The following is a 20,543-nucleotide window of genomic DNA, read 5'->3' as shown; positions in this document are numbered from 1 at the left end:
GCTCCAGTCCGGAGCCGGTAAGGTTTGGTCCACCGTCGTCGGGTCCAGCTCCAGTCAGCGGGACCAGACCAGGGGCGCAACGGGGAGGTGGAGAAAAGGTGGTGGTCACGCCCGGAGCCGGATCCGCCTCCGAGGCGGAATGCCCACCCGGCCCCTACCCTCTTGTGTTTGTGTGGCGCGGTCGCAGTCCGCGCCTTTGGGGGGGTACTGTCACGCCCTGGCTCTGGGGACTCTTAAATGTTGAGCCAGGGTGTGGATTTTTCTATGTTTAGTTTTCTATGTTTTTTGTTCTAGATCATTTAGATCTATGTTGGCCAGGGTGGTTCCCAATCAGAGGCAGCTGTAGCTCGTTGTTTCTGATTGGTGACCATACTTAGGCAGCCTGTTGGCACCAGTTAGTTTGTGGGATCTTGTTCCGTAAAGGTTTGTGTTGTTGTAACCTCAGGACTTCACGTATCGTTCGTTTTGTTGTTTTGTTCGTGTGTTGTGTACTAAATAAAATGTACGCTTATCACGCTGCGCCTTGGTTCCACGAGTCATCAGTCAACGTTTGTGACAGGAGGAAACAGGTACAAAAGTATCTATATTGTACTTTTTGGAGAGATTGTACTTTTTGGAGAAATGTCTACTGGTCTGATGAAACAAAAATAGAACTGTTTGGCCATAATGACCATTGTTATGTTTGATGGAAAAAGGGGAAGGCTTGCAAGCCGGAGAACACCATCCCAACCGTGAAGCACAGGGGTGGCAGCATCATGCTGTGGGGGTGCTTTGCTGCAGGAGGGTCTGGTGCACTTCACAAAATAGATGGCATCATGAGGAAGGAAAATGATGTGGATATATTGAAGCAACATCTCAAGACATCATTCAGGAAGTTAAAGCTTGATCGCAAATGGGTCTTCCAAATGGACAATGACCCCAAGCATACTTCCAAAGTTGTGGCAAAATGGCTTAAGGACAACAAAGTCAAGGTATTGGAGTGGCCATCACAAAGCCCTGACCTCAATCCAATAGAAAATTTGTGGGCAGAACTGAAAAGCGTGTGCGAGCAAGGAGGCCTACAAACCTAACTCAGTTACACCAGCTCTGTCAGGACGAATGGGCCAAAATTCACCCAACTTATTGTGGGAAGCTTGTGGAAGGCTACCTGAAACGTTTGACCCAAGTTAAACAATTTAAAGGTAATGCTACCATATACTAATTGAGTGTATGTAAACTTCTGACCCACTGGGAATGTGATGAAAGAAATAAAAGCTGATATAAATCATTCTCTCTACTATTATTCTGACATTTCACATTCTTAAAATAAAGTGGTGATCCTAACTGACCTAAGACTGGGAATTCTTACTAGGATTAAATGTCAGGAATTGTGAAAAACTGAGTTTAAATATATTTGGCTAAGGTGTATGTAAACTTCCGACTTCAACTGTATATACAGTGGGGAAAAAAAGTATTTAGTCAGCCACCAATTGTGCAAGTTCTCCCACTTAAAAAGATGAGAGAGGCCTGTAATTTTCATCATAGGTACATGGCAACTATGACAGACAAAATGAGAAAAAAAATCCAGAAAATCACATTGTAGGATTTTCTATGAATTTATTTGCAAATTATTGTGGAAAATAAGTATTTGGTCAATAACAAAAGTTTCTCAATACTTTGTTATATACCCTTTGTTGGCAATGACACAGGTCAAACGTTTTCTGTAAGTCTTCACAAGGTTTTCACACTCTGTTGCTGGTATTTTGGCCCATTCCTCCATGCAGATCTCCTCTAGAGCAGTGATGTTTTGGGGCTGTCGCTGGGCAACACGGACTTTCAACTCCCTCCAAAGATTTTCTATGGGGTTGAGATCTGGAGACTGGCTAGGCCACTCCAGGACCTTGAAATGCTTCTTACGAAGCCACTCCTTCGTTGCCCGGGAGGTGTGTTTGGGATCATTGTCATGCTAAAAGACCCAGCCACGTTTCATCTTCAATGCCCTTGCTGATGGAAGGAGGTTTTCACTCAAAATCTCACGATACATGGCCCCATTCATTCTTTCCTTTACACGGATCAGTCGTCCTGGTCCCTTTGCAGAAAAACAGCCCCAAAGCATGAAGTTTCCACCCCCCATGCTTCACAGTAGGTATGGTGTTCTTTGGATGCAACTCAGCATTCTTTGTCCTCCAAACACGATGAGTTGAGTTTTTACCGAAAAGTTCTATTTTGGTTTCATCTGACCATATGACATTCTCCCAAACTTCAGACGGGCCTGGACATGTACTGGCTTAAGCAGGGGGACACGTCTGGCAATGCAGGATTTGAGTCCCTGGCGGAGTAGTGTGTTACTGATGGTAGGCTTTGTTACTTTGGTCCCAGCTCTCTGCAGGTCATTCACTAGGTCCCCCCGTGTGGTTCTGGGATTTTTGCTCACCGTTCTTGTGATCATTTTGACCCCACAGGGTGAGATCTTGCGTGGAGCCCCAGATCGAGGGAGATTATCAGTGGTCTTGTATGTCTTCCATTTCCTAATAATTGCTCCCACAGTTGATTTCTTCAAACCAAGCTGCTTACCTATTGCAGATTCAGTCTTCCCAGCCTGGTGCAGGTCTACAATTTTGTTTCTGGTGTCCTTTGACAGCTCTTTGGTCTTGACCATAGTGGAGTTTGGAGTGTGACTGTTTGAGGTTGTGGACAGGTGTCTTTTATACTGATAACAAGTTCAAACAGGTGCCATTAATACAGGTAACGAGTGGAGGACAGAGGAGCCTCTTAAAGAAGAAGTTACAGGTCTGTGAGAGCCAGAAATCTTGCTTGTTTGTAGGTGACCAAATACTTATTTTCCACCATAATTTGCAAATAAATTCATTAAAAATCCTACAATGTGATTTTCTGGAGAAAAAAATTCTCAATTTGTCTGTCATAGTTGACGTGTACCTATGATGAAAATGACAGGCCTCTCTCATCTTTTTAAGTGGGAGAACTTGCACAATTGGTGGCTGACTAAATACTTTTTTTCCCCACTGTATATATATATATATATATATATATATACATACAGTGAGTGTACAAAAAACTTGAAACACCTTCCTAATATTGAGTTGCACCCCCTTTTGCCCTCAGAAACGGCTCAATTTGTCGGGACGTGGACTCTACAAGGTGTCGAAAGCGTTCCACAGGGATGCTGGCCCATGTTGACTCCACTACTTCCCACAGTTGTGTCAAGTTGGCTGGATGTCCTTTGGGTGGTGGACCATTTTTAATACACATGGGAAACTGTTGAGTGTGAAAAACCCAGCAGTGTTGCAGTTCTTGACACACTCAAACCGCTGTGCCTGGCACCTACTACCATACCCTGTTCAAAGGCATTTACAATTTACAGTGCATTCGGAAAGTATTCAGACCCCTTGACTTTTTCCACATTTTGTTACGTTACAGCCTTATTCTAAAATGGATTAAATAAAACATTTTCCTCATCAATCTACATACAATACCCCATAATGACAAAGCGAAAACAGGTTTTTAGAAATTTTTGCAAATGTATTAAAGATAAAAAACAAATACCTTATTTACATAAGTATTCAGACCCTTTGCTATGAGATTATGATCCTTGATGAAAACCTGCTCCCTAAGCACACAGGCAAGACAACGCAGGAGTGGCTTCAGGACAAATCTCTGAATGTCCTTGAGTGGCCCAGCCACCCGATCGAACATCTCTGGAGAGACCTGAAAATAGCGGATCTGCAGAGAAGAATGGGAGAAACTCCCCAAAGACAGGTGTGCCAAGCTTGTAGCGTCATACCCAAGAAGACTTAAGGCTGAAATCGCTGCCAAAGGTGCTTCAACAAAGTACTGAGTAAAGGGTCTGAATACTTATGTAAATGTAATATTTCCATTTTTCTTTTTTTATACAATTGCAAACATTTCTAAAAACCTGTTTTTGCTTGTCATTATGGGGTATTGTGTGTAGATTGATGAGGGGGGAAAAAACTATTTCATCCATTTTAGAATAAGGCTGTAACGTAAGAAAATATGGAAAAAGTCAAGGGGTCTGAATACTTTCCGAATGCACTGTAAATCTTTTATTTTGCCCATTCACTCTCTGAATGGCACACATACACAATCCATGTCTCAATTGTCTCAAGGCTTAAAAATCCTTCTTTAACCTATCTCATCCCCTTCATCTAAACGGATTGAAGTGGATTTAACAGGTGACTTCAATAAGGGATCATAGCTTTCACCTAGTCCATGTCAAGAAAAGAGCAGGTGTTCATAATGTTTTGTCCACTCAGTGTACAATCACATAATAACAGTAGTATACAACAAGTAGCTAGTGATCCGCAAAAGCAGCAGTGTCAACTGGTTTCCTTTTTTGGTCAGTTCATCTAATGTAAAGTTTTTTTTATTGACGTCTTTCTCTCGGTCTCTGTCTCTCTTTTCTCTCTCCCTCCCTCCTTCTCTCTATCTCTTTCCATTTCTTCCAGATCATCTCTGGTCAGAATGTATGCCCAGGGACCACAGCAGGCAGTCCTTACATCGAGGTAGACATCATGGGCATGCAGGCAGACGGGTGCCACTTCCGCACCAAACCCATCCACCGTAACCCCCTGAACCCCATATGGAACCAGAGCTTCCACTTCCCCCTACTCATGGCTGACCTGGCCTTCCTACGCTTTACTGTGGTGGAACACAACAGCTCCCAGACCACCGCTCATAGGATCATACCACTCAGAGCATTCAGGACAGGTACAGTAGGCAAACACACAGACATGTGCATGCGCACACTCTGAAAAAACACACAGAGACACACACATGCTGCAGAATTTCATCTCTGACTTATCTTCCATGGACTATTCTCATTTTAAGCACAGGCACACATACACAAAGATTGTGTTTTTGTTAAAAGACTAGAAGACCCAAGCCTGGTACAGCTACAGTCATTTCAGATGAAAAAATACTCATTACCACATTAGTGTTGAAAACAATGCAATCATGATTAAAAGGACTCCAGACATTCCAAACATTAACACCTGTAGGTCTAACTGCTGTGGTTATGGCTATAGGTGTACATTCTTTCCAAACATTAACACTTCTCAAGTGCTTCTGAATAAGCACCCAATTCAAACTGAATGGGCACATCCCAACTGAATGGCCACGCACATGCAAACAATTAGGTGTGATGCATGTAAATGAGCCGGACCTATTTGTCGTCACGTGCCCGTTAATTAATTAAATTTATGGTAAGTTCACTGGGGGGAGGCTTATGGCCTTACTGTTGAATGCAAATGTCGGCCTATATGCTGCTATAATGAGCCTAATTCATGCACAAACTATTCTGATTGAAATGATCCTTTATGTTTGTGCAAGGACACAGGAACTGCAAAAACTGTCAGAGCTATCAACACATAGTTTTAGAGGGACCTTGATATTCCAACAATACATTTTGCAATAGACTTGCAAATAGCCTAGTTGGTTAAAAATATATAAAAACATTTTCATTTTTTAAAAATAAATAGGCCACACCTTTCCTCAAAAGCTATCCTACCAAGAACAAGCTACTACTACTTAACTCAACTATCATTCAACCAATCGATAGGAAAAAAAAGAAAATCAGGCACCCAAAACGAGAAGAGCTTTCAATTTCAAGTCACTTGAAGCACTGACCCTTTCAATGCCGGGAAGCAGGATCTAACATAATAGCTACATCTACAAAATGGAACAAAAGCCTGCAAAAAACAATTCATACTGCATGTGCATTAAATATGATTCTCACAAGTGCCGAGGTCGCATGGTCCTCACTGACTGGGGGACCAATATATCCAACGTGTCAGGAGAACACAACCACGACCCGGATGGAACGGTGACAGGTCAACAGGTGTTGAACACAGAGAGTAAATGGGAGTTGAATAACCTGAAGAAGAGGAATCTGGAGACCGAGGAAAGCACACACTGCGTTTTGGAGTCATCGGTTGTCAGAGACTGTCAGAAACAAACCTGTACACAACGTAAAAAAGTGTGTAGGCCTACAGAAGCACCTGCAAAAGAAGAAGAGGACGCCGCCGGTATCGGCTGAAACCATCCCTGAGAGCCATGGTACGGTAGCAGGTAAAGACTTGGCTGAAACCATCCCTGAGAGCCATGGTACGGCAGCAGGTAAAGACGTGGCTGAAACCATCCCTGAGAGCCATGGTACGGCAGCAGGTAAAGACGTGGCTGAAACCATCCCTGAGAGCCATGGTACGGCAGCAGGTAAAGACGTGGCTGAAACCATCCCTGAGATCCATGGTACGGCAGCAGGTAAAGACGTGGCTGAAACCATCCCTGAGATCCATGGTACGGCAGCAGGTAAAGACGTGGCTGAAACCATCCCGGAGAGCCATGGTACGGCAGCAGGTAAAGACGTGGCTGAAACCATCCCTGAGAGCCATGGTACGGCAGCAGGTAAAGACGTTGCTGAAACCATCCCTGAGAGCCATGGTACGGCAGCAGGTAAAGACGTGGCTGAAACCATCCCTGAGAGCCATGGTACGGCAGCAGGTAAAGACTTGGCTGAAACCATCCCTGAGAGCCATGGTACGGCAGCAGGTAAAGACGTGGCTGAAACCATCCCTGAGAGCCATGGTACGGCAGCAGGTAAAGACGTGGCTGAAACCATCCCTGAGAGCCATGGTACGGCAGCAGGTAAAGACGTGGCTGAACCTGCAACTCTCCCCGACCCTGTCATCCCTGAGGCGGGGGTCACAGATGGGGAGACCCGACACCGTCTGAACCCGCAACCGTCTCCGATTTCGACCTACCTGCAATCCTCTCCAACCTGGCCAATAATACCTGAGATCTACCATAGCACCACGCGTGAATAAGGCCGTGAACACCATTTCCTCCAGCACAACAGTGGACCAGGACAGATTTGGGATCTTCACCATGAAACCCAACTTAGAATTCCTGCGGGCATGCAAGCATTTGTTTGCAGATGGATCATTCAAGAAGATTCCATCTTTGTGCCAGCAGGTATACACCATTTACAGGATGCACAGAAAGATGCACCCCACCCGCGGGATGGAGTCAATGGTTTATGCAGCAGCCTATATTGTTATGACAGATAAGTCTGAGGTATGTACCAACAATATAATTGATTTAGCCTAATTATAAATGTTTTTTTATTTTTTATTATATTGTTGGCCTGTTTTCAGTTTATTGATTTAAATGTTTTATTGTTGTAGGTCTATATTCAGATTTTAGCTGCCATAGGCCTACACATGAAATAAAACTAGAACTAAATTTCAATTATTGCTTTAGTCTAATAAAGTGTCCATTTACAAAATAGGGAAAAACACCTTGAGGTGAACATGCCATCTAATATTATGTTTATATTTTTTAGCAAACATCTTGTTGCAACACATATACTCATGCTGAAGAGCCTGCGACCCATCACGTCCAGATGCTGTACACGCCCGCATTTGTCCCACCGGCTGACGTGGTGAAGTGTTTCAAGGAAATGAAGGAAACTGCATTCTTTCAGGACCCGGAGCTGTCCATCTTCCTGGAGAACTTTGAGAAGACATGGATTGGCACTGGAGACAACGCACCGGAGTATAACATGGGTATGCCGTTAAAAACAGTAGCCTAGGCCTATTAGGTTACGATTATGGTTTATTTTTATTTTGTTTTTTAAATTAATTATTAGGCCATAGCATTGATGACAATGGGGCAAATAATTACATTTCTAACATGTTGATATATTTTTATTTTAGAAATGTGGAACTACTACGATGCTGTCCTACAAGACATCTGGAAGACCAACAGCGTAGTGAAGGCCTGGTATCGGTCACTTGGGTTCTTTTTTGAGAAGACCAGACAACTCACGATCTGGGAGTTCATCGACACCTTGCGACACCTCATTACCAAATTGTGGCCTAAATGTTCTTGACACAGCGTCTAATTGTGTTTTTAATAAAGACCCTTCTTTTTTTGTTATTTTCTCATTTTGATGCCAACTTTTTTGTTAAATCAGGCTATTTGTAAATAAAAGTTTCATTGTGAATCATCGGCTTGCTTCATTCATTCTTGAGAGATGCACAAAAAGCATTTGACACACACACTTGGAGACTGTTGTGCTTTCGCATTGAGGAACATTTGGTACTCCAGTCCTGTCATGTTGGTTCCCACACTACTCTGAGACCAGACATTAAATCTCTCTGTCACATCAGGCCAATGATTGGCAGTTTGGCTCAGCTAACGGATTCTTTACATATTTTTCCCGCTGTCCAATAAAACGGTCTGTGTTGAAATCATTCCTATACTTTACAGAAAAAAACGAAGATAAAGATAACTGTTAAAATTTGATTAGCTAATTGAATTCAAACAGAACTGTAGAAATTCTATTCCCATATTAAGTTCATTTTAAAAGAGAGAGCAGGGTTCTAAAAACAAATAGAAGAAAGCCAGTAATGATGTCAAATAAGAGCATTATATTCCCAGTACTAACAGTGGCAATTATTTCAAAACCGTGTGTGGCAGGATACAGACATGTGCAGCTGAGGAATCAGCACAACGATGCCCTGCCAGTCTCTAGTCTGTTCATCTACAGCCGTAGAACTGAAGACAGTGGGGCAGCAGGTTCACAGCCTGCATCACGGGTGAGTGTATAGTGTGTAGTGTACAGTATATAGTGTGTAGGGAGTGTGTCTAGTAAGTGAATGTGTAGTGCAGGTTCTCTCCTACTACTGTCCTGGACAGCAACTCGGTCAGTCTGCAGGATTTTGATTCAGCCCTGCAGTACCCCTAAACCCATGCTGTGTGTGTGTGTGTGTGTGTGTGTGTCCCAGCTCTTCAGTACAGAGGAGCGTAGGGCTGCTGTGCAGTACAGGGTCACCGTACACGGAGTCCCTGGGCCTGAGCCTTTCATAGTGGTGGGTGTGAGTGAGAGGACCACTGCCAGACAGCTCCTACACAATGTGAGTGAGCATTGCATCTTCCCACTTCACCACATACTGTACCTACTGAACCTCCACATTCTACACATTTGGGAAACTCCATTTTATCTGAAACTCTTATGGGAATGCATTTTTGAGGGGGGGAGGGGTACAGATGATCTGGATCTTGGAGATTCATTTCAGCAGTGCAACTGTAACAATATAATGCTTTATCTCTCTCCCACCTAGATCCATCCATCCCTCTCCTCCTCCACTCGGTTCTCCCTCTCTTCTTGCTTCCTGATGGAAGAGAGGGTGGCATTGCCCCGGGAGAGGGGGGAGACTAGGGGTGAGAGGGGGGATGCTCGAAAGCCTCTCCTACAGAGGACCATCAGGCCTGAGGAGGAGATACTCAGGGTCATTCAGAGCTGGAACCCTGACGAAGGCTACCTGGGCAGAGTGTGCCTCAAAACGAGAGAAAAGGTCTGGTTGTATTCTTACCTACTCAAAATCCCTGTTCCGTTCTCGTTTTCCCATTTTGTTGCTTCAGAGTCTGGAATTCTAATAATATTGGGAATTTTTGTATTTTATCTACTCAACCTGTTCAACCCCCAAAACTGCTCTGGGGGCACTGAACTGCAGCTGACCCTGTTCCTTTCAATGTCTGTGTGGAATTCACCAATTATGCCATTCTTTGCCATTATGAGTTATACTGTTACTGATGTCTGTAAAAAACACTACCTTTAACCATAAGTTTACTCTTCACCTTTGTTTTAGCCTGTGAACGAAGGGAAGACAGTTATAGAGAAGATGGAGGTAAGCTGTGGACTGGAGGATGATTCATTCCTGGTGGAAGTACATGGAGTGTCTCCTGACCAATCACAGATGACCCTCAGAGCTCCCAGACACATCACAGCCAATGACCTCATCCAACAGGTATGGGAGTCAGGCACGCTCTTGATATGGTTTAGATATTCAGTGTGATTATAGAATCAAGTGGACTGTCAGTCCTTGCATCAGTCTATGAAGCTCAGTCTATGAATTTGGGAGTGGTTACATTTCCCTAACCCCATCCCTTAGCTTAACAAAGTTGCAGGGGCAGGCTGTTGAAATTACAGATCATGCCTTTAACTGTGTACCCGATGTCCATTTCACTTGCAGACACTGAGGAAAGCCAGACAGTCCAGCCTCCTGCTGTCAGCGGGCAACGTCAGCGACTACATTCTGATAGAGGAGGTGGTCAAGGAACCCCTGGGGCGCAGGCTCCCTGCCAAACCCACCCAGAGGACACTCCTGGACCAGGAGTGTATATTCCAGGCCCAGGGGAGGTGGAGGGGTCAGGGGAAGTTCATTCTCAGACTCAGGGAGCAGGCTCAGGGAAAGGAGGTGAGGATACAGTGGGGAAAAAAAGTATTTAGTCAGCCACCAATTGTGCAAGTTCTCCCACTTAAAAAGATGAGAGAGGCCTGTAATTTTCATCATAGGTACACGTCAACTATGACAGACAAAATGAGAAAAAAAAATCCAGAAAATCACATTGTAGGATTTTTTATGAATTTATTTGAAAATTCTGGTGGAAAATAAGTATTTGGTCAATAACAAAAGTTTCTCAATACTTTGTTATATACCCTTTGTTGGCAATGACACAGGTCAAACGTTTTCTGTAAGTCTTCACAAGGTTTTCACACACTGTTGCTGGTATTTTGGCCCATTCTTCCATGCAGATCTCTTCTAGAGCAGTGATGTTTTGGGGCTGTCGCTGGGAAACACGGACTTTCAACTCCCTCCAAAGATTTTCTATGGGGTTGAGATCTGGAGACTGGCTAGGCCACTCCAGGACCTTGAAATGCTTCTTACGAAGCCACTCCTTCGTTGCCCTGGCGGTGTGTTTGGGATCATTGTCATGCTGAAAGACCCAGCCACGTTTAATCTTCAATGCCCTTGCTGATGAAAGGAGGTTTTCACTCAAAATCTCACGATACATGGCCCCATTCATTCTTTCCTTTACACATATTAGTCGTCCTGGTCCCTTTACAGAAAAACAGCCCCAAAGCATGATGTTTCCACCCCCATGCTTCACAGTAGGTATGGTGTTCTTTGGATGCAACTCAGCATTCTTTGTCCTCCAAACACGACGAGTTGAGTTTTTACCAAAAAGTTCTATTTTGGTTTCATCTGACCATATGACATTCTCCCAATCCTCTTCTGGATCATCCAAATGCACTCTAGCAAACTTCAGACGGGCCTGGACATGTACTGGCTTAAGCAGGGGGACACGTCTGGCACTGCAGGATTTGAGTCCCTGGCGGCGTAGTGTGTTACTGATGGTAAGCTTTGTTACTTTGGTCCCAGCTCTCTGCAGGTCACTCACTAGGTCCCCCCGTGTGGTTCTGGGATTTTTGCTCACCGTTCTTGTGATCATTTTGACCCCACGGGGTGAGATCTTGCGTGGAGCCCCAGATCGAGGGAGATTATCAGTGGTCTTGTATGTCTTCCATTTCCTAATAATTGCTCCCACAGTTGTTTTCTTCAAACCAAGCTGCTTACCTATTGCAGATTCAGTCTTCCCAGCCTGGTGCAGGTCTACAATTTTGTTTCTGATGTCCTTTGACAGCTCTTTGGTCTTGGCCATAGAGGACAGAGGAGCCTCTTAAAGAAGAAGTTACAGGTCTGTGAGAGCCAGAACTCTTGCTTGTTTGTAGGTGACCAAACACTTATTTTCCACCATAATTTGCAAATAAATTCATTAAAAATCCTACAATGTGATTTTCTGTATTTTTTCCCCTCAATTTGTCTGTCATAGTTGATGTGTACCTATGATGAAAATTACAGGCCTCTCTCGTCTTTTTAAGTGGGAGAACTTGCACAATTGGTGGCTGACTAAATACTTTTTTCCCCCACTGTATATTATGAGGATATAAGTGATTGTGTGTGTGTGTGTGTGTGTGATACTTCAGGTGTTATTCGATTTCCTGCATGGGCCACATCTATTGATTTTGTCAGTAACTGTAAATATGTTTCGGTAAAAATGTTTGCTGTGTTTACAATGGCAAGACCAGCCCAACCAAAAGAACATTTTGCAAATGTCTCAATCTAACAAATCCCACTATTTTGTAATGACCGATATTGGGGTTATTTCTCTGGAGTAACTAGCCATAACTGATGGATTTAATTACCTCAGACAGCTCAGCGTGAGGACTGTGTCAGACCAGTTCGCGAGGATCGGAGGAAAGGAATATCTTTGGCGAGCGAGCTGAAACGACTGACAGGCCGGAGCCGGGCGGTATGGATCGGGGCTCACGCCTGCTCTGAGGTGGTGCACAGCAAGGACGAGAGGGCAGCGTGCTGTCTTCATCTGAGCGAGACCAGAGAGTGACGTTAGTGGTTCTCCTCTGCACCTGTTCTACTACACACACAAGGTATTATGATAACTCTAACATCATAGAGATCCTAGCTATAATTAATAGTGAATTATAGGATATCCATGTCTAACCCTCTCTGGAGTTCCTGGACAACCAAATCCAAGCCTACCTCCTTTAAGCCTTACTTATAGTTAAACAACCTCGCTATCGTAGGAATTTGGGGGATGGAAACATTCAATTTGGCATCTGAGAACCCCACTGAAGTGTGAATAGTAATCTCTTATATTCTCTATTTTCGAACGGAGAGTATTTGTATGTGTACTGTATACTTGTAATATGTTTATGTCTTTATCTCCCTTCAGGCAGTCTAATTAAGGATTTACAAGCTGGGCTGACAGGGCAGATGTGGAATTGGAGCCGTGCAACTCCTGGGTATCTGATGTGACTTGGAGCAGTCCACAATCCAAAAAACCTAATCTTAATCTACCTGGAGCTGGAAATGGCACATTATCAACATGTGAATTTATTGAAGACTTGCATTAGTTCCCCAAGCTAATGCCTAACACAGTCTTGTGGCACGCAAAGACCCAGGTTCGAATCCAGTCTGACATAAAAAGACAAACACACTGACTGTAGGCCAGATACAGACCAGCAGATGGTGATATTGTGCTTTCCTATGGATACAGAAGACATCAACCAAGTTTGAAGTGATTGAAGGAAATAGTCAGACTCAAATAATCATCAGACAGAGTCGATTTCACCTGTCATCCCTCAAACCTAATCTCTACATTAAAGCCTGTGTTTTGTTCATCCTTTCACTACTTTACATTACTGCTGGTTTACAATACTGTGATATTACTATTGTATTACTATATAACATTTTCCCAGTGCTTTAGCTGTATCCTTTGGTCCATTTCCTCAATATGAATCTCTGCAATGAAAGACATGAATTTGACACCAAACCGCTGTGATGACTGATACAACGGCTTGATCAATAAATTTGAAAAAAAATTCAAAGCTACTTGGACAACAATAGAACTCCTCGTTAAGCAGTCATTAAGAAATCAGTACACAATACAGCAGACAAACTTAAATCATACAAGTGCAGGAACCCAGAAAACGATGTTTAGTAATTTATTTTTTAAAGAAATGACAAAAAATAAAAGATCATTTCTTGAGCCATGCCATAACTGAGCTAGGCACACAAAGTACATATAGGAGAAACAAATACACACAGAGAGCAATTTAACCTCTCAGACTTAACTGTAAAATAACTTAGTCCATTTTATTGAACTAGTATTTTTCATGAACAAAATTGATACTATAAACAATCAAGCATACACTCCCTTGACATGAACATTCTTAGTATATTAGCCTAAATATAAACAAAAAGATATGAATGTTCTGCTTGATGCATTCCATATTTGTTTTTAGATTGCCAGAGAAGTACAATATGGACTGTTGGGGAGATAACAATACTTTTAATACACATGGCTAGAACACAGAAACGCCCCTAGAACATTTGTAGTCAGTCACTGAAGGTGTAGGATTTTAACATGCAGCAGTAGTATATTAGCCTAGTTAAATCAGACTGAATGCTGCGTTCGCCATAGTCAGTCTGGTTTAACCAGGCTATTAGTATATTACTGTTAATAACAAAGTAATATGATGCAGCTTAAAATCATCACATTACCAATGTCACAGAAGGGCCTCCATAATATAGGGCTGTTGCAGTAACGTATTACCGCCACACCAGGATTCATGACCGCAGTAACATTCCACGTAACCGTTGAGTCACGTTAATCTCCTCTTATGTACTCTGGACATGCTTTGGTAGTACTCAACTTGCTAATGACCATCAGATCCTAATTACCTGGTACTCAGGGCTCGATTGTCCCTCGAACCACTCTAGCAAATGCAATCGAAAATCACATCAAACAGTTATCGAAACAGTATCCTGCTTTTAAAACTGACCTCACTGTGATGATCAATTTGAAGAAAGAAGTTCAACAGCAGGTTGAAACAGCGTAAAACATGATCGCTGTGGATGTTGTTTCAAAGCCTAACAACGAAATGGACAGCGCTTTCTATGTTGATTATTAATTCAAAACATCCATATGCATATTAGAGCTTATGCATACGCATAGGCTTATGAGCCCAAGCCCGAAAACCCCCCTGAATAAAAATGTGGAATCTGATTGATTGATTGCTTCTGTGGACAGGTGTCTTTTATACAGGTAACAAACTGAGATTAGGAGCACTCCCTTTAAGAGTGTGCTCCTAATCTCAGTTTGTTACCTGTATAAAAGACACCTGGGAGCCAGAAATCTTTCTGATTGAGAGGGGGTCAAATACTTATTTCCCTCATTAAAATGCAAATCAATTTATAACATTTTTGACATGCGTTTTTCTGGATTTCTTTGTTGTTATTCTGTCTCTCACTGTTCAAATAAACCTACCATTAAAATTATAGACTGATCATTTCTTTTTCAGTGGGCAAACGTACAAAATCAGCAGGGGATCAAATACTTTTTTCCCTCACTGTATTTTCATAATTAATTGGGAGGCACATTACCTTTAGCTATACAGAATATCTCACCACAATGCATTTCCATCTCCTCAACTCTCTCCTTTATTCCTTTCTAGAGCGTGCAGAGGGGCTGTCAACAGTTTAGTTAAATATGTTTAGTTGCGAAAACATGTTACTATCGATGTTCCCGAACAGATTACACTAGGTTTCCAAAATTAAGCACTGGGTAGCTGCAGGAACTGGGTTGGCGAGCCCATGGCATAAAGAGTTTGGGCAGAATATCACCTGTCGCGCAGCAAGAGAATTCTCCCCAAACAGCGATTGATGCATGGCGTGAAATAAGTGTTCCTATATTTATTTCTCAGCTGCTACATTAAGCACAGCTCCACTATAAAACCGAAGTAGCCTTCCAGGCATCATTGAAAAACGGTCAGGCGAGAACGCGCGCGGCCTCCATCCGCTATTCGAGTACATACAGATGACATGTCTTTTTTTCCCCCTGCCCATTTGATAATGGGCCATTCTAAATAGAAACTAATTTAACATATTAGTAAAAACTAGATTAAATTGAGAATAATCTGATGGGTGAAAATATGATCACTTGATGAGAGAACAGCTGTGCAGCCTGAGGCAAGGAACAGAGTGCAAGCTTTTTTTGCGACTTTCTCAAATCATCAATAGCCTCTAGTAGCATCATGCAGTCCATATATGTTTTGATTTGTAAGACATACTAAGATTTGTATCATTCACAACTAAAGTTACCAAATAACTCTAAATCTAGCATATACAGTTGAAGTCGGAAGTTTAAATACACTTAGGTTGGAATCATTAAAACTCGTTTTTCAACCACTCCACACATTTCTTGTTAACAAACTATAGTTTTGGTAAGTCAGTTAGGACATCTACTTTGTGCATGACAGAAATAATTTTTCCAACAATTGTTTACAGACAGATTATTTCACTTACAATTCACTGTATCACAATTCCAGTGGGTCAGAAGTTTACATACACTAAGTTGACTGTGCCTTTAAACAGCTTGGAAAATTCCAGAAAATGATGTCATGGCTTTAGAAGCTTCTGATAGGCTAACTGACATCATTTGAGTCAATTGGAGGTGTACCTGTGGATGTATTTCAAACTCAGTGCCTCTTTGCTTGACATCATGGGAAAAACAAAAGAAATCAGCCAAGACCTCAGAAAAAAATTGTAGACCTCCACAAGTCTGGTTCATCCTTGGGAGCAATTTCCAAATGCCTGAAGGTACCACGTTCATCTGTACAAACAATAGTACGCAAGTATAAACACCATGGGACCACGCAGCCGTCATACCGCTCAGGAAGGAGATGTGTTCTGTCTCCTACAGATGAATGTACTTTGGTGCGAAAAGTGCAAATCAATCCCAGAACAACAGCAAAGGACCTTGTGAAGATGTTGGAGGAAAGGTACAAAAGTATCTATATTCACAGTAAAACAAGTCCTATATCGACATAACCTGAAAGGCCGCTCAGCAAGGAAGAAGCCACTGCTCCAAAACCGCCATAAAAAAGCCAGACTACGGTTTGCAGCTGCACATGGGGACAAAGATCATACTTTTTGGAGAAATGCCCTCTGGTCTGATGAAACAAAAATAGAACTGTTTGGCCATAATGACCATCGTTATGTTTTGAGGAAAAACGGGGTGCTAGCAAACTGAATAACACCATCCCAACCATGAAGCACAGGGGTGGCAGCATCATGCTGTGGGGGTGCTTTGCTGCAGAAGAGACTGGAGCACTTCACAAAATAGATGGCATCATGAGGAAGGAAAATTATGTGGATATATTGAAGCAACATCTCAAGACATCAGTCAGGAAGTTAAAGCTTGGTCGCAAATGGGTCTTCCAAATGGACAATGACCCCAAGCATACTTCCAAAGTTGTGGCAAAATGGCTTCAGGACAACAAAGTCAAGGTATTGGAGTGGCCATCACAAAGCCCTGACATCAATCCTATAGAAAATGTGTGGACAGAACTAAAAACGAGTGTGCGAGCAAGGAGGCCTACAAACCTGACTCAGTTACACCAGCTCTGTCAGGAGGAATGGGCCAAAATTCACCCAACTTATTGTGGAAAGCTTGTGGAAGGCTACCCGAAACGTTTGACCCAAGTTAAACAATTTAAAGGCAATGCTACCAAATACTAATTGAGTGTATGTAAACTTCTGACCCACTGGGAATGTGATGAAAGAAATAAAAGCTGATATAAATCATTCTCTCTACTATTATTCTGACATTTCACATTCTTAAAATAAAGTGTTGATCCTAACTGACCTAAGACAGGGAAGTTTTTCTAGGATTAAATGTCAGGAATTGTGAAAAACTGAGTTTAAATGTATTTGGCTAAGGTGTATGTAAACTTCCAACTTCAACTGTAGGAGCTGTTTCAAATGATCCCTTTTACGCTGAACATAGCTATGCGCATTCGCTCCGAAATCAGAAATATATCCTTTCTATTTTATTCAGCTAAGATCAATTATATTCTTCTTACTATAAAATGGCACGGCACTTATAAGCATATTTTGTCTGCTAAATGAACAATCCTACAGCCTATGGCATGGCGCATAGCCAGATCACATACATTAGGCCAACTCATATTCTGTTCTTCGGAAAAACATTTTCTTCATACCATAATGTTTCTTTAGACCTGACTAAAATAAACAATGGCTATATTGTGTATATTAAAATGATTTATTATACTTTTTTAAATGTAGATGTGCCAAAGGAGAGGCCTGGAGATGCTAAAGGTGTTTATGTTAATTGCCAGTCTTATTTACTCCCATTAACTTGAAACCACCTTAATGGTTCTATGACACCATGGTTCAAATTCCAACTCTACATTTTCCTCATAGACAATCATTTATGAAAATTGGAATTAGAATAGTTTACTTCCTGAATTGACAGAATTGAAATGGAAATAGCCCCAACCCTGAAGGACACACTTGGTTTGACACACAGCACTAGGACTAAGTCCCAAATGGCACACTATTCCCTTTAAAGTGCACTTCTTTTGACCATGACCCACAGGGAAAAGGGTGTGATTTGGGATGCATGCAATATGTTCTTTAAAATCAGTCCTGTGCTCTAAACTGCACCTGTTGAAGTGAAGTGTTCACTAGAAACACTTGACAATGGCACAATAACAACCATCATTCAACTATACTGTCACATACTGAGTATGGTTGCATGCACACACGTTTGTTATATTCTTATTTTACTTTTCAGTTGCAATTGAAATAAGTTAAAATACTTTTTAGCCCATCCTCAATCGTGTCTTAAATGTAACATATATTGTAAAAAAAAAAAAGAAAAGAAAAAAAGACAGAAAATCAGTTATGCCTGAATGTACAAAAATGCAATCATTTCAATAAAATAAATCAAGTGCAGGCAATCCCACAATCAAGCACTCCTTCTGTGTTAGTTTTTAAAACACTCTACAATTAGTTTTTGCTGATAGCTACCAAAAACCATAATACCATACAGACAAAATCAGCTTACTGACTGACAGTCAACGATTAAATCAACAGAATAACACAAATATGACTGTCATCCCTTTCAGGGTGCATGTGCAGCAAATTCATTTAGAAGTTCGTCAGCATGGACCAACATCCCTGTGGAACGTTTCCGACACCTTGTAGAATGCCCCAAATAATTCAGATTGTTCTGGAAGCAAAGGGGGTCTGACCCGGTACTAGATGGGTGTACCTAATAAACTGTCCGTGAGTGTATATTATATATCTGAGGTTATTTTGATTTAATAATCAAGCTACATTTGTGTTGCTATGGTTACAAACTGTAATGGCAGGGGGCAGGGTTGAATAGAAGATGGGAGTTTCTGGTTGGTTATGACTCAAATGTAACAAATCGCCCAACACACACTAATTAGTGGTTCAAGTGCTCAAGGTAGAAATTTCCCCCAACTACAGATCTAGGATCAGATTATCCCAACCCAAATCCTATTGGGTGCGATAATAAAATGTATAATATCTTACCCTGCTTCAGTGGTTAATTAGGGGCAACTTTCACCTTGAGGGTTTTTTTCTACAGCGGCTGCCTATCGCTCGACTCCCACACAAATACCACAACACTACATTGTGTAGTTTACACAGTTCATCAACTGAGTATCACTCTCTGACAGTATACTGCATGTGGGTGTCCATGACTGGTCTGTCTGTCCACTATTATCTTCCCACTGGTGGCTGAAGTTGCGATGACTATGGTTCCCAGACAATCAAAGCAGAGCCAAAGTGGCTGATTGGCCAAGTCTCTCAAGGTGACCCAGTGTTGCCATGCATTGCTAGCTTGACAGTCCAAATGCGCACACACGTGTCTGCACACACATCCTCGCCTACATACACACAATCAGGCATGTGTACTGAACGCACACGCACGCACACACACAAGCAGCAGTTTGGCAACAGTTCTGAGGCAGTACCTCTAGCTGAATCCCTGGTCATATCGGCCCTGGATCATCATATTCAGTAAAGGACCAACCTACAGAACAGAAAACACATAGACGCATTAAAACAAAGGCAGTTGTTGGAAACATATAAGGGCCTACTATTAGGTAACATACTGTAGCTATAGCGTTGTTTCATTGAGTGTCCTGTCCTCCTGTGTTTGTCCTGTACCACATCCCCCCCTTCCTCCATTCACTCTGTGCCGAATCAGGTAGACCATAAATATTCCCAGTAATTGAGTTGCTGTCAGGGTCAGCGTTCTGGAGCCGCAAGGATTCCAGGCATGGCATGCTTTCTGCACTATTCCTACAGGACCAACTAAATACAGAGCAGCCAGATGGAATGTCATTCATTTGATGTCATGTTCTAGTTCTGGAGCCAGCGAGAATCTTTATCTCAATGGAATCTCATTGGGACCTCAGAGCTGTGAAATCTCATTTGATGTTCTAGAAATGGTGTGACTCAGAATGACTCTGATGTAGTCATGTTCTAGTTCGGGAATCATTGTGTCGATGGGATCTTCGGTAGCCTGGTCCAGATATGTTTGTGCATAGGTTTAGCCACCTCTTCTAGCTATGGCTGTCATGCCAGATATTACAACAATAGTCAGAGGTGTTGGCTTAAGCAGCACATACAGATACCAGGCTAGATCTTCCATAAATACTATCATAATATTCCACCTGTCTGTCCAGTTCCAGTACCTCGTGTGGGTCTCCCAGTGCCTCCCCCAGCATCTTCTCTATGTTTCTCATGATGGCCACCTTCTGATGGGCGCTCAATGGGTTTTCTATCCTCTTGGGCGTTGGCGCACCCTGGGGGAATGACAGATCATATAGTAAGGACAGAGATATAACATGTGCTCAAATTCTATTTCTATGAGTAAGGATGTACAGTGGGGAAAAAAAGTATTTAGTCAGCCACCAACTGTGCAAGTTCTCTCACTTAAAAAGATGAGAGAGGCCTGTAATTTTCATCGTAGGTACACGTCAACTATGACAGACAAAATGAGAAAAGAAAATCCAGAAAATCGCATTGTAGGATTTTTAATTTATTTATTTGCAAATGATGGTGGAAAATAAGTATTTGGTCAATAACAAAAGTTTCTCAATACTTTGTTATATACCCTTTGTTGGCAATGACACAGGTCAAACGTTTTCTGTAAGTCTTCACAAGGTTTTCACACACTGTTGCTGGTATTTTGGCCCATTGCTCCATGCAGATCTCCTCTAGAGCAGTGATGTTTTGGGGCTGTCGCTGGTAACACGG

The 20,543-nt window shown here is 42.2% G+C and overlaps 2 protein-coding genes across 4 annotated transcripts in view; one reads left to right on the top strand and one right to left on the bottom strand.

Annotated features, from left to right (window-relative positions):
* LOC121574185 (1-phosphatidylinositol 4,5-bisphosphate phosphodiesterase epsilon-1) overlaps positions 1-14,512 on the top strand; it is a 51,470-nt gene extending 36,958 nt beyond the window's left edge. The window contains exons 26-33 of the mRNA XM_041886828.2: positions 4,464-4,725; positions 8,497-8,615; positions 8,805-8,933; positions 9,141-9,374; positions 9,669-9,827; positions 10,053-10,277; positions 12,073-12,310; positions 12,616-14,512. Coding sequence (XP_041742762.2) covers positions 4,464-4,725; positions 8,497-8,615; positions 8,805-8,933; positions 9,141-9,374; positions 9,669-9,827; positions 10,053-10,277; positions 12,073-12,267 — 1,323 coding nt within the window. The 3' untranslated portion in view covers positions 12,268-12,310; positions 12,616-14,512. The remainder of the gene's footprint in view (positions 1-4,463; positions 4,726-8,496; positions 8,616-8,804; positions 8,934-9,140; positions 9,375-9,668; positions 9,828-10,052; positions 10,278-12,072; positions 12,311-12,615) is intronic.
* Positions 14,513-17,130: 2,618 nt separating this feature from the next.
* Positions 17,131-20,543, bottom strand: part of LOC121574165 (hypoxia-inducible factor 1-alpha inhibitor) — a 45,662-nt gene continuing 42,249 nt past the window's right edge. For 2 of the 3 annotated variants that reach the window (XM_041886813.2, XM_041886820.2), the window contains exons 7-8: positions 19,979-20,089; positions 17,131-19,311 (exon numbers count right to left, since the gene is read on the bottom strand). In XM_041886813.2, coding sequence (XP_041742747.1) covers positions 19,271-19,311; positions 19,979-20,089 — 152 coding nt within the window. In that variant the 3' untranslated portion in view covers positions 17,131-19,270. Of the gene's footprint in view, positions 19,312-19,978; positions 20,090-20,543 lie in introns of those variants that run through there. The other variant, XM_041886823.2, reaches the window with a different exon arrangement.

This window comes from Coregonus clupeaformis, chromosome 1 (assembly GCF_020615455.1).
Source record: "Coregonus clupeaformis isolate EN_2021a chromosome 1, ASM2061545v1, whole genome shotgun sequence".
Classification (NCBI taxonomy): domain Eukaryota; kingdom Metazoa; phylum Chordata; class Actinopteri; order Salmoniformes; family Salmonidae; genus Coregonus; species Coregonus clupeaformis.
This window is presented reverse-complemented; position numbering and strand designations above follow the sequence as displayed.